The following is a 13,052-nucleotide window of genomic DNA, read 5'->3' as shown; positions in this document are numbered from 1 at the left end:
GGAATATCGTAGCCTGTGCAAAGAAATAGCTATTTTTATACCATTAACAAGCTCAAAATTGCTCCACACTGACATTTAAAACAAGGCACTGAAAAATGGCCTTTTTTAAATTTTGCAACCAATTTGTTCATGCTTTTCATCATCAGTCATCTTAACATACCTTATTTTTAAGGTGGTAATACTGGGAGAACTACCTGAAGGTACTGTGTTGAATAAAGAGTTTTATAACAAACTACCTGTGCACCTTTGAAGTTTTAAGTGCCTTGCTTTAAATGTCAGGATCCTCAGAACTCCACTAATGAAGTGTGGATCCACTTTAACCTTGTTAATGGTGTAAAAAGAGTAATTTCTTTGCCCGGTTAACGCTATTCAAGAGAAGTTTGTACTCGTTATGTTTCACTACATCGCAAGTCCATTTCACACCAGATTTCATCTTTAAAATAGAACCCCCTCAGAGCCTCAATCAGTAAGCTAAATTGCATATTAAGTTTTTTTTAGGACAAAATAAAGTCTTTTCTAACTAAATGAATTTAATATATTTTAAAGATCTGCAAATACCCTGGCTTGAACCAATAGCACACTTTCTAGCTTGGACCTTTCTCAAACACATAGCTACATGTTGAGATGTGCACTACCTCTATTCATTTGGATGTTAAGGGTGTGTCAAAAACCATTAACATGACCTTTTTACTGGTAAAGCTGTAAAAACAAACTATTTCTTCTTTTTGTAAATTATTGAAGATCATATGGAGAAAAAAAACGTAACATTTAAAGAACCAGATGTGTCATCATATATTAACGAAACATGCTAAGTTTAAGCAGTTTTTTTTTTCTTGCAGGGTTTCAGTCTTCATGGGTTCACTATGATCTTTGAACTTTCTGCTACAGCCTGGACATCGGTTTGTTTTAGTCTCTGATCCATTCTTTGGGTTGCCAGGTATGGAACACAATAGCAGGGAACAGCCTTGGTATCCTTTTAAGAAAGCTCCATGAACAGAGACGGAGTAAAATGCTAGTAAATATTTTGGTACGCTTGGTAGAGTGGTCTATACGCAGCTGGGTTAACAAGGCATTGATTATTTGAGATGGGTAAAGTGATCCAGACTAGTGCTTGTTCACACAGCCAAGTTGCAACATCAGTAACATGTAGGTTCAGTGCCTTCAACCTGGCAGCCTTGGTGCCTTGGTGGCGACTATGTCTACACAAGTATAGTACAGTGAATAAAACTTTATAATTAGTAAATAAAAAAAGACAAGACATTTGCAAACAATGAGAACGTTTAATACATCTGTGACCTTATGTAACAAATGATTTATACAAAATATTGATGGATTGAGCAAGGAGATGAATACAGAAAATATCTGTTAAAATAGGGAGCCTCTTTGTTGTGATTACTTCTCTCCTATTAGACTACATCATTGGGTTTGCCTGCTGCCTAGTAAATCTGACAAATAAAAAAAAAAACAATAAAAATAAATGAGACCGTGCCACAATTACTGATCATGTCCAGTATGTTCTCATCTTTACCCCCCAAACCTAATCTGAATATTGCTACTAAATGACTTGGCAAAGTGGAGGGCTTGAATTCTAGTTAACTAACATAAGGGGGGTGGTTACAGACATAAAGGATGGACGTAAACCCTAAATAAGAGTCGCACATCCATGCTGTAATAGTCCAGTTAAGCGGAGAGCCCCTCCACCATGATTAGAATCCTATCTGCTTTTCAATTGGCCTGTTCAGTCAAGAAGAGCTATAAGCTCCAAAGCTTAAAAGTCCAAATCATTAAAATACCACAAGGCATACAATAAAAAGGTCCAGACTCTGGTGAACTATGCCATCAGTTATTTTTTTCCACACACATCACACAGTTCAGGCACGCAAACATGGCTCGTATGAGGATGGGGTGGGCATTTTTTGTTCTGGGGTGGTAAAGCATATAAGTGGCGTATGCAAACCTGCCTTCTTTACATAAATGCAGCAGAACTGGAAAGGAGATCCAGCTCAGAGATGGTCCTTCTGTGGGGAAGACATCTTCAGGTGCACGGTCAGGTCATGTGCACACTGGGACAGGAGGAGCAGGGCAGGTAGAATTTAGCTGGCCTGGAACGAATCACCACTATACTGATATCCAGCAGAAACAAGGCCCACCAAAAAACAAAGGAGGGAAAAAAAAAAAAAAAAAACACAGAAGAACAGAAGTGCTAGTATGGACAAAAGAGCATAAGGTTGCTGTGAACACAGAACAGATTGAAGTCATTCCTTTTTGTCGCATACTTTACTTATGACCAAAAAAAAAAAAAAAAAAGTGTGTTGATTTAAGTACAGTCCTGGACTACTGTAGCTTTTCAATAGAGACTCTCCATTCAAAATGCATTGTTGTCCAGGACTAGACTCAATCCCCTCTCTAGGAAACCTTTCCTAAATACCATACACTCAAAACAGCACAGCAGTAGCAGCAGAGGCCAGCAAAATTATAAAGAAGAAAGTTTAAAAAAAAAAAAAAAAAAAAAAAAAAAAAGGGCTGCACAATATATTGTTTATCATGGTTTGGCCTTTGCAATACTGACACAAAGGTGACAGAATTTTTTTTGGTCAGATTTTCTGATATTGTTTGAGATATTGTGCAGCCCTAACAAAGAAAACTGGGGATAGGGTTTTACAAAAGCTTATCAGTATACATTTCATCTGGAGAGCCAAGGCAGGGCAGGAAGAGGGGTTCATCAAGTTGGTACTGTTGTTGTGATGCATTAATGAGGTGTAGAAAGGAGCAAAACCCAGTCAGCTTCATCCAGTCAGGAGATGGAGTCACTGTTTTCTAATGCCAGGGATACATACATGTAGATACCATTTCGCTTCACCCTCGCGTCGTAATCTCCTCGTCATCGATTCACCCTCCCTGCCTTCACCCTCCTCCCCATCCATTCTCCGAGCGGTAGAGGGAGAGATCCTTGACTTTTGAAAAATCTCCGGTTTGTCAGTCCCGACTACCTAGTAGTCATCTAAATCAAATAACTCATCATCCTCCCCCACGTACTCCATGCCCTGAAAATCCACCCGGTACCGCAAGATTCCTAAAAGAGAAGAAGATAAGTATGCACAGACGGAAAAGGTAAGTTTGCAATTTAAACATATTTGGGATAACGTGATTACACTTTAGTAAATGTTAAGTAAATGATTCAATTTATACAATGAATAATCACTTTGATAGACTTTCACTCCAGTATAACCCTGCATTAGAGCCACTAAGTGTCTATGAACAATATTTATCTTACCTCCAATACCGCCAAATCCTTTCACAAACTGCGACCCCTCCTGGCTCTTGTCTGTCACAATCTCCAGCGTGGCCCCAAATTTCTTGTAGTTGTTGGCAAACCACTCGAGCAGTGGCATGCTCTCTAAGAGTTCATGCTCTTGCCCTGTCTAAAACATTTGCAAAGAGACAGATCGAGTCAGAGGATATGCAGTTGAGAATACCACAATATCACTATCAAAACACAGTGAGGCAGTACAATTTCAGAAATGTAGGCTTAGTTGAAACACGTAACACACTTACCTCCTTGTCTGTGAAGTGAGATTTATCCTTCTCCTGCTCTGGTGTCAGATACAGAGTCTTCTCATCTAATGATTAAAAAGACAAAGTGAATTATTTAAAGTGCAATACCTTTATAATAATTTTGAAACTCCCAAACCTGTACAAGTTGTGAGGAGATCTTGTGAATGATTCTGAACAACTGACAATCAACTCTTATAGCATTCTATAACTTCCATTGAACACAGCAAAATTCATGGTGTCAGATACTAGCTCCTGTCCAACGACATGTGGCAAGCCAGCATAAAATGAATACTACATCTTAAAGCAAATCAGTGTCTGGGGGTTTCTTTGGGATGCTTCATGTACCATTGGCTTAATGATCTGCCAAATAACTATGAGAGTTTATCTGCAACATTTCTAACAGTAAAAGAACCTTGAAATGTACCATTTTCCAGCGTAGTGCCCTCAGTTCCATGGCAGCGCAAAACATATCGCATAGTGTCCAGGTTCTCATAAACGATGAGGATCTCCACAGCTCCCATCTCCAGCGCTTTGAGTGTGTCTTCCACTCCAAAACAGTACTTTCCTGTGTCCTGACTGATCTCATCAAAGTAGCGTCCTAAAAACAAAAAGGAACAGACACCGAGTGAGACTTATCACAAAGCCTTCACCAGGCAACCCTCTTTCAAGTGCATTTTAAGATTTATTACCTATTAGTTTCTTCTCTTGGATGAATTTGACGTTGGACAGCACCTCGGCAGACAGTTCGATGGCCTGATTAAACCCATTCTCCCCTCCATAAGAAATGTCAACGAGTTTCAGCACCTTCGCTTGTAACCTCTGTATGCAAGCAGAGAGGACAACATTTCAAAAAACAACCAGATTCACACTGGCTGCAAGAATTTCACACTTAGGCTGGACATGAGTAAAGTCTTGTGTTACAATTGAACTGCATCATAACGTTTTGATTTTCTCAAACTGATTGGGTAAAATGTATGGCGTCACATCAATGTTAAAAGACGAGGGTGCAAAAATAACGGGTGAAAAAAATTAAACAGTGCGTTTTAAAATTGAGAGTGTATATTAACTTCTCGTGAGCACAAATGTGAAACTAGCGAGTAAAATAAAGGGAATCGTGTGCGTCCTGAAGAAAATGTTGCTCTCAAGCTTAATTTTTTTTCTCTCAGGTGCTTTTTTTTTCCCTTTTTTTTTTTTGAGCTTGAGTTTTTAAAAAGGGGTGGTTTTGACAGTTTGGGGGTGGGTCCAAGGTTGCCTCCCTTAGCTATTGGCTGATATCCCCGGGGTTCGTGACAGACCGCCTACCTCCACAAGCCGAAGGAGGGTGGGGACAGAAGGACGGCAGGAGGGTTAGCTAACTGGCTATGCTACAATCCAAACAGCCCGTTCTCCGGCGATCGTCTTGCCGGATCGGTCTGCCTGGGTTAGCGCCTAGAGCTACAGACGAGACACGGTTGATACAGACGAGAGACCGGGCAGACAGAATAGAGCAGAGTCGGCACGCCGGAGAGCGCTAACTCTCCTGCCATCTTTCTGTCCCCGCCCTCCTCCGGTTTGTGGAGGTAGAAACATGAGAGGAGAAACATTTTCTTCCGCGAGCACATGATTCCCCTTTTTTGCTCTCTAGTTTCACATTTGTGCTCACAAGAAGTCAATTTACACACTCACAATTTTAAAACATGCTGGTTCATTTTTTTTTCCACCCGTTATTTTTGCACCTCCGACTTGTATTTTTGCGCCCTCGACTTTTGACATCGATGTGAGGCCATAGAAATACACCAGAAACAGAATCAATCATTTAAAACATACACTCAAGAAGCCAAAAGTATCTAGACATCGGATTCGAGCTTGTATAATTTTAATAAAAAAACCTCACTCAAGCCTGAAGTCACAACGCAGCGACTTCTAGCATTTAAAGTGATACATACCGGGTCAAACATGTCTGACTGACTAAGCTCAGTCTTGAAGTCAGCTGATCCAGCAAGAACCATCCCAGCCACGTTGACCTTGTCGTTGGAAACAAACAGCTGGACGGCCGTCTCTGCCACCTTTCTCACATAGTTGTGTCTCTTCTCCATTCTCAAACGGGCGAAACGCAAAGCAGACTGACCTCCTCTGCCTGAAAAAGAGCAGCAAAGAGCAAACTGGTGAGCAAAGGTCCCAGACAGGCAGATATGTTCAAAACACTGACACTGTGCAGATACATTGAGGGCATGTTCTCATTAAATCAATATTAATGTCCTATTTACAAACTGTACATGGGATTACACTGATTACACTCTACTGACTTGAACTAAAACGTGAATGTGTTACATCTATTTATACACCTGTATACGCCAATAATACTAATACTAATAAGGAATAATTATATAAAATCAACTTGTCAACCAATATATGGACCATGACCAAAAAACATGTTTGCTGACCATGATATTGTTCACGGTGCTAACTTGTATGTTGGTTCACATATGAATATGAATGAACTTGACAATTATTTTGACCAGTCATACAACAACCAATGATTTGATAACAGCACCTCCATACACACAGGTAGACAGGAACCAGACCACCACCTCTCAAAATGTTCCAGTGTGGTAGTTTTAGTTCACATCCAAGCGTGAATACTATACAGAGGTTGAAAACTAACCAGTGCCTGATTTAATTACAATACTGAATCTGAGGTAGACAGTAGGTAAATAAATATTTGGTAAATATTATATATAAAAATATATATATAACAGTATGATTAAACTAACAGCCATCTAAGTACTTCTATCAGATTTAATGAAGAGAAATTAAAAGGAGACAATAAGAGAAGATGTTTGTTATTTTACCGTGCTTTTTGGGCAAGTCCACAGTGAACTTGTGCAGCACCTCTCTCGTGTTGCCCTGCAGAGTTCCGAAGAGGGCGCCACTACCATCAATCACAATGAACCCAAACTTGCTGTCATCCGAGAGCAATGCAGTGAGAGCCTAAAGGTGTACAAGAGTGAGACAGGTTCATGTGTTTGGCTCATAAAATGCTGACCACGGTCAAAAAAGGAGCAGATCAGCAGAACGCATTTTATTTATTCATTTTTTTCACATTAACAATGTGCATTTGCAGTTATATTTTGTGAGAAAATGCAAAATGTAGGTTAGTTTTCAGACCAGTCAAATTTACAAATATCTTAATGGAGGTCTCACCTCTGTGTGGAACTTGTTGTCACATAAATACAGGGATGTGTTGATTGGTTTAAAGGGTTCAAAGTCAATGTTGACTTTCTTCTCTTTGCCCTCCTCCGTTACAATGGTGCCACAGTACACAACCAGACCATTGGGAGGCACTGAAAAGAAAAACAAAAAGGCCATTAATTCCACATTTCTGTAGAAAATACACCAATACATTGAAATACTGTGTGTTCTCTGTACGAATGCATGCCCCAAAGGACTGGTACATCTTTACTACCAATTTAATTACTTAAAACATTTTCTTGATTTATATTACATTATCGCATAAACTGATCTTCTGTTTTTGATCTTCTGTCTTCAAAATAATAGTCAGAAATATTGGTTTAAAATAAAGAAAGAGTGCCAAAAAGACATCTGTGTGAGCTAAAAGACATACAAAATGACTACCTACAGCCACAAGGCATTGTAGACTTAGGGACTTTGGTCTTTCATCCATTTAGCCAGTAATTCAACTCATAATCAACTCAGAATCATGGCTAAACAGCTCAAATCATCAAATGCCTGCTGCAGTGTCTGCATCTTTGTTTGAAACAATGTCTATTTACGACTTCAGAATTTTTAATAGAAACGTGAGGCATAATGATTGGCAATAATTGTGAATAAATAAGCAATAGTTTTGAGACACCACTGCAAAATATATAGGGATGTGAGAGCCAATGTGGGAATTCTGGGCTGATATGGATTATTACACATGTACATATCTGCTGATATACATATGTATAACCTACAGAGAGACAAGATAACCCCCAGTATAACTTTAAAACTAATACAAATAAATAACAAAAAGCGTGTTAAAATGTTCTGTGTTTACTATTTAAAAGTAATTATCAGTTTCTAATGGCTTTTTCTTTAAAAAGCGAAAAAAATAAATACATTTAGGCAATTTAAATTATGCAATAGTGAAAACGGTGGCAAAATTAATGAAAACCTGCGAAAAGTGTTTAGCACATTTTGTTCAGTTTAAGTCAAAACATTTTAGTTTGGTGCAGATCAAACACATGCATACACACCCTTATTGTAGAGTTTGAGTCTCTGCTGTACGGAAGTGATGGCACCCAGCACTGAGAGTCTGTTCACTCTGCTCTTAATATTAGAGGCTGTGCCAAATTCATCAGCCAGCATCTTAGCCACACGGGAGATCTGGTCCTTTGGAGGGATGATTAGGGAGATCATACTGGTACCATTCCTACAAAAAAACAGGAACAAAAAAAAAAAAAAAAAACACAAAAGGTGACTGGTAAGCATTAGTAAGTTAACATTCGCAATATAAGTGCAGGTTAGTAATTCTGCTTTGACCCTAGATAAGCTGAGAGTGAGCCTGCAGGCACTAGAGCACCAGAACTCAATTCTCAATAACATAACGCGTTTACACAACAGATCACTAATAATAGAGGCACTGAGGTATAATTGCTCACTGAAATTATGTTTGATGATTCACAGATGACCTCTTGAATGTTACTTACACACCCCTAAAGAAAGTCTATGGCAATACTCAGACATATTACAAGGTTTATATTGGAATACCAAATGCATTTTAAACAAATATTCAGTGATGTAGAGATTTCAGTGCCTCTCTACATACTAAAAAGCCTATAAATCAAGATATGTTTATAGACAAAAATAAACCTGGTCTGGTCCAATTTCTTTGAACGTTACACTGTCCTAGACATTACTGCGATACGTTACATTGTCGTTTTAGGACGATTTTACGCCACAGACTTTAAATTTATACAATACATTAATCATTTAAATAACCAATAGCTTCCAACAAATCAAACAAAGCACATCAAAACACTGTCAATATCTTAATAATTTTAATTTTTTTTATTTGAAAAAGAAATGGAGGTATACTAAAATTACCGACAACACAAAAAAAGACCTTAGTGATCAGCAGCTGTAGTAACCTCAGCTGTACAGTAAAACCTCCCAACATTAGAATGGAACACAGCCAAACCTTTCCACTGAGCAACAGCTGACCATTCTAAGTGGGTTAAGGGGCGGAACATTGTTACATTACCATTGTATCACTCCAAAATTTCAGCTTTCAGGGGTTATTTAGCATCCTTCCAAGCCTCTACTTAGAAGCTGGGTGGTTAAATTGCTCTGCCAGCTGCCAGGGTGGCTTATGTTATCATAAATACCCTAAACTAAACGCAAGGCCTCGTGCCATATTCCATATTCCTCACACCGCATTAAACAGCTGTCAGCAAAGCTGGCTGGCAGCAGGCTCAGTCTAGTTGCTCTAAAAGCTGGAGACACCACCCCCACCCCCACCACCACAAAAATTGTCATGAGAGAGGTGTGGCAGGTGCCCTCACCCTCTGGCAGCTTCAAGACTTTTGATCAGCTTCTTGATCTTCCAGATTTCCACGTTCCTGTCCGCCGCACTCGGGTCGTCCGCCATCTTTCAGCGTGTCGTTATCAGAGACCTAATGGAAAGGGAGAGTGAGAGAAGGGGCAGCTAAAGCTTTAGATATGAACATATCATTAGACACCATGTGCAGCTAAGATAAGCTTAGCAGTTGGTTCACAAAGACAACAAATGTATAGAATAGAAGCACATAGATAAATAACTTTAGGGTGGTGTTTTTAATCTGCATTTGTCTGTAGTCAGCAAAAATGTTAAATGACTAAGCTAATTCCCCTGGAGTTGCCTAAAGCAGACTTAATGCAACTATACACACAATGCCAAGCTAATGCTAACCAATGCTAATAAAATTAGCTTATAGTATGGGACACAGTTTTTGTCTAAAATGACAACAGCAACAAAGGCCCTTTTAGTAATAAACAGTAAAATCTGTAGTGTAAGACCTCTGTAACTGTTTTAATAAAAAATCTTCATGTTTATAAAGCCTCCTGACAAATCAATACCAGAACACCATATCTCAATCCCAAAACCTAAATTTTAAATTAAATTAAATGGATATCTAAAGTGATATTACATGGATCTAAAACTGAACATATCTGAAATTCTAATTGCAACTATTAAAAATGTTAATAAATACATTGATAAAACATTGATTTGCATTAATACTGTCTAGGGCTGCACAATACACGTTCAGCATCAATATTGCTTTGTACATATGCACAAACGTCATCACAAGAAATGCAATGTCTTGTGCAATGTCAAATTATTTTTTAAACGTTTTTGCCACATTCAAATAAAAGATTTACAATATATAGGGCCCTATAAAATATGATTTTTATTTGTTTTTGCTTTTTTGCTTTCATCCGTTCCTGTACATTTTGAATTTTTACATTTTTAAAGCACTGGTAGCCAAAAAAAAAAAAAAAAAAAAAAAAAACATATTACTTACATGCTCTGTGATCTAAACAAATCGCGTGCATCATCAAAGTATTTCAAACTGTACAGTTCAACTAAACTTTAGCTAAGGAGCAAATCAATAAAAGAAAAACTGTTGATTAAATTCTTACTAGTAGAAACATCAGTTACACATGCTTATAATTACTAAAAAGGAATTACATTGTAAATATCTGCAAACACTTTTTACTAGTGAAAAATACGTAAATTAGTAATAAGTAAACAAAAAAAACAATTAGTATTATTAACTAATAATTTTACATCTACAAATCCATTCAATGTAAATTTGACTTGTACATTATTATTTCGACATTAAGAGTATTTACTTGGAGTATTAGTTTACTAATAAAAACTTAAGTTATTAAACTCTATAATTAATTTTTACTATTAAGTACTAACTCTAGAAATGCCAAAATCAAAATAACATTTTACTAGTCAAAAACATTAAGGATATGTGGTCCTCTTAAAATTACCAGTGAGGACGGTTTAGTGGATCTATATATCTGACATTAACAATAGGCTGTCATAAAGAAATGTGTCATTTGAGATAATATTGGTAAAAAAATTGTTTCCTCTAGTTAGACTTCTAGTTAGTACAGCTGGTGTAATTTTGGGCTAAACGGTTTGCCAAACAACACGGCCATTGTTTTAACCGCTAGCTAGATAACTGCTACAGTCACAGTGGGTAGCTAACGTAAGCAGTTCTCTTATAGGGACCTCTTATGGGGGTTTTCCTTCCACTGTCTCTCCCAGCCAAGTCACGGTTACTAGCTAGCTAACTAGCAGGCTATATTACTGCAAGGCTGCTGTGAGAAAGCGTGTACTATACAGTGCTAGTTATACTAACACTTCAGTCTGACTAAACTTGAAGTTGAACAGACTCAGCTCCACAGCTGAATTTAGACACGGCTACAACTTCTCGCCACATGCCGACTCGCCAGCCAAGTTAGCTAACCTAGCTTAACTAACCTAGCTCGAAAAAAAGACAAACGGCGACAGCAGATTCTTTACAATTAATAAACTATAAATATATACATTTCTGATGTACCTTAACTACACAAATAAAGCTCATAATGCAGCTGTCGTTATAATATTGGGTAGCTAAAGTTCACACCAAGTCTCACAACTTAGCTAAGCTAGCGTTAGCCACCTAACTAACGTTACCTAGCTAACCTACGTCGCTAGCTTGTACCAAGTGCTAAGCTAAATGTAGATAGCCTGCCCAGTTAACAGGTTAGCCCAGCTGTTTGGGAATCAGGCAGATATAAAGTGTTAAACTGTGGCAGTGACAGAACTGAAGGGTTAATTTGGAGCGCGCCTGGTTGCTGACAGCTCGAGCTCCGATAATAAGCAAGTTCCCGGATCAAACAACCGGGCTAAAGTTCCCTCAGGCCGGCTAAGTTAGCTCAATAGCTAAGCTAAGCTAACTGGCTCATCTTGCTGAGCACCGCGGCCTCGTCTCTTCCTCCAGGCGGGCAGCGGTTTAACAGTGTGGGGTTTGCTCCCCGCGCTTCCCCGCTGGAGGGGACAGAGGTAAAGAGGACATCAGCTGAACTACAGCGTGTTTTTCTGATAGTAAGGCCGCGCTGGGCTGATAGAAAGCGGGTAAAGGCGCTTACGGCTGCTCGCAGTTCACCGGTTCTCTCTCGCTGCGCGCGGCGTGGTCCGGCTGAGAGGCGGCGCTCACATTTTTTTCTAAGATCACTTCCCTGGAAACGCCATGGATACGGCACACATCCGCGTCTGCGATTGGGTAGCTGTCTTGTCAGTCATCAGAAGAGACGGCCAATGCCCCGCCCTCCCAAATCAGTACGTAGTGTTAAAGTTTGAGTGTCATTTTTGGATTTGGCGACGAAATCAATCTAGATAAAATAGCTATGAATTTCCCTGATGCGCGTAAACTAAAAAGTAAAAAAGATAAGTGAAAAGATAAAAAGATAAGTTTAAAACTACAGCTTGTGCACCCACCACAAGGGAGTACATGTAAATAGTTTGGTGGGTGTCTTTCAGGCACAAGAAACGAGTAGGGCTTGCACTGCAAAAAAATCCATTGGCAAAAACTAGACAAACTATATGCAAATTAAGACAAATATATGTATATTGAGCAAAATAAATCTGCCAATGGGGTAAGCAACATTTTCTTAGTAAGATTTCTTACAAAAAGCAATGGCAAAGTCTCAAAACGAGTGAAGTAACACCTAAATCAAGCAACAAAGTCACTGTTTTGGACACAAGAATCAGAATAACTTGATTGCTGCTTGATTGTGCTTATTTTGAGTTCAAATTACGTAAAATAAGGTACAAATTCTAAGTAAGAATGATTAAGATATTTATCCCTAAAATAAGCAAAATAATCTAACACTTACAATGCTTAGTAAGGCAAAAAGTGTAATGTAAATTTACCACTACTAAAATTACTACTTAAAGTAATGTAAGGGGAAAAAAGGGCATTAAGGGCAAAAGGTTAGGCCACGCCACAGGGTCCTATAGTGCACTTCCCCCCAAAGACCACATTTTTCTAAAAGCCATGGTGACTATAATGTTAAATTACAATGATAATGTTGATAAACTTGGGATGCACTAGGCTCCCTGTTTCATGAATGCATTTTAGTACAATGCAGATATATTTAAGAAGCTTTTTTTATTTTGAGAGATCAAGTTCTCTTGAGTCTCTACACAGATCTTCTTTATACTAGGCTACATACGTCTGCTATGTTCTTGTTGGAGTGTGGGCGTGACATGTGCAGGTGCGATAGCTCGCGTATAAACCAATAGGGTGTCGGAATGGAGTATGTTTATACATCTCATCCAACCACAATCAGATTAACTTTATCCTGATGAAGAGATTTATCTAAATATTGGTTATGAATGCCAAAATGAAATCAAGCCGAAATGAAATAGGAGTAACAAGGCTACTTTTAAAATGTAAGGAATAGAATGTACAGAC

The 13,052-nt window shown here is 38.5% G+C and overlaps 1 protein-coding gene across 1 annotated transcript; it reads right to left on the bottom strand.

Moving 5' to 3' along the window:
* Positions 1 to 1,260: 1,260 nt before the first annotated feature.
* On the bottom strand, positions 1,261 to 11,793 carry etf1b (eukaryotic translation termination factor 1b). The gene is made up of 11 exons (XM_007237791.4): positions 11,725 to 11,793; positions 9,102 to 9,212; positions 7,794 to 7,969; positions 6,739 to 6,878; positions 6,387 to 6,525; positions 5,481 to 5,671; positions 4,245 to 4,374; positions 3,980 to 4,153; positions 3,556 to 3,620; positions 3,275 to 3,422; positions 1,261 to 3,073 (listed from the first exon to the last, which is right to left on the bottom strand). The coding sequence occupies exons 2-11, from the start codon at positions 9,185 to 9,187 to the stop codon at positions 2,991 to 2,993; spliced, it is 1,332 nt and encodes a 443-aa protein (XP_007237853.1). The 5' UTR covers positions 9,188 to 9,212; positions 11,725 to 11,793; the 3' UTR covers positions 1,261 to 2,990.
* Between the last annotated feature and the right edge of the window lie 1,259 nt (positions 11,794 to 13,052).

Source organism: Astyanax mexicanus, chromosome 20 (genome assembly GCF_023375975.1).
Source record: "Astyanax mexicanus isolate ESR-SI-001 chromosome 20, AstMex3_surface, whole genome shotgun sequence".
Classification (NCBI taxonomy): domain Eukaryota; kingdom Metazoa; phylum Chordata; class Actinopteri; order Characiformes; family Acestrorhamphidae; genus Astyanax; species Astyanax mexicanus.
Note: the sequence above shows the minus strand (reverse complement) of the source record. Positions and strands in the feature narration are given on the sequence as shown.

Coding starts and splice junctions, on each gene's coding strand:
- etf1b (XM_007237791.4), bottom strand. CDS start 9,187: ATGGCGGACGACCCGAGTGCGGCGGACAGGAACGTGGAAATCTGGAAG. Junction 7,970..9,101: donor AGTCTTGAAGCTGCCAGAGG/GTGAGGGCACCT, acceptor GTTTTTTTGTAG/GAATGGTACCAGTATGATCT. Junction 3,074..3,274: donor AGGATTTGGCGGTATTGGAG/GTAAGATAAATA, acceptor CTTCTCTTTTAG/GAATCTTGCGGTACCGGGTG.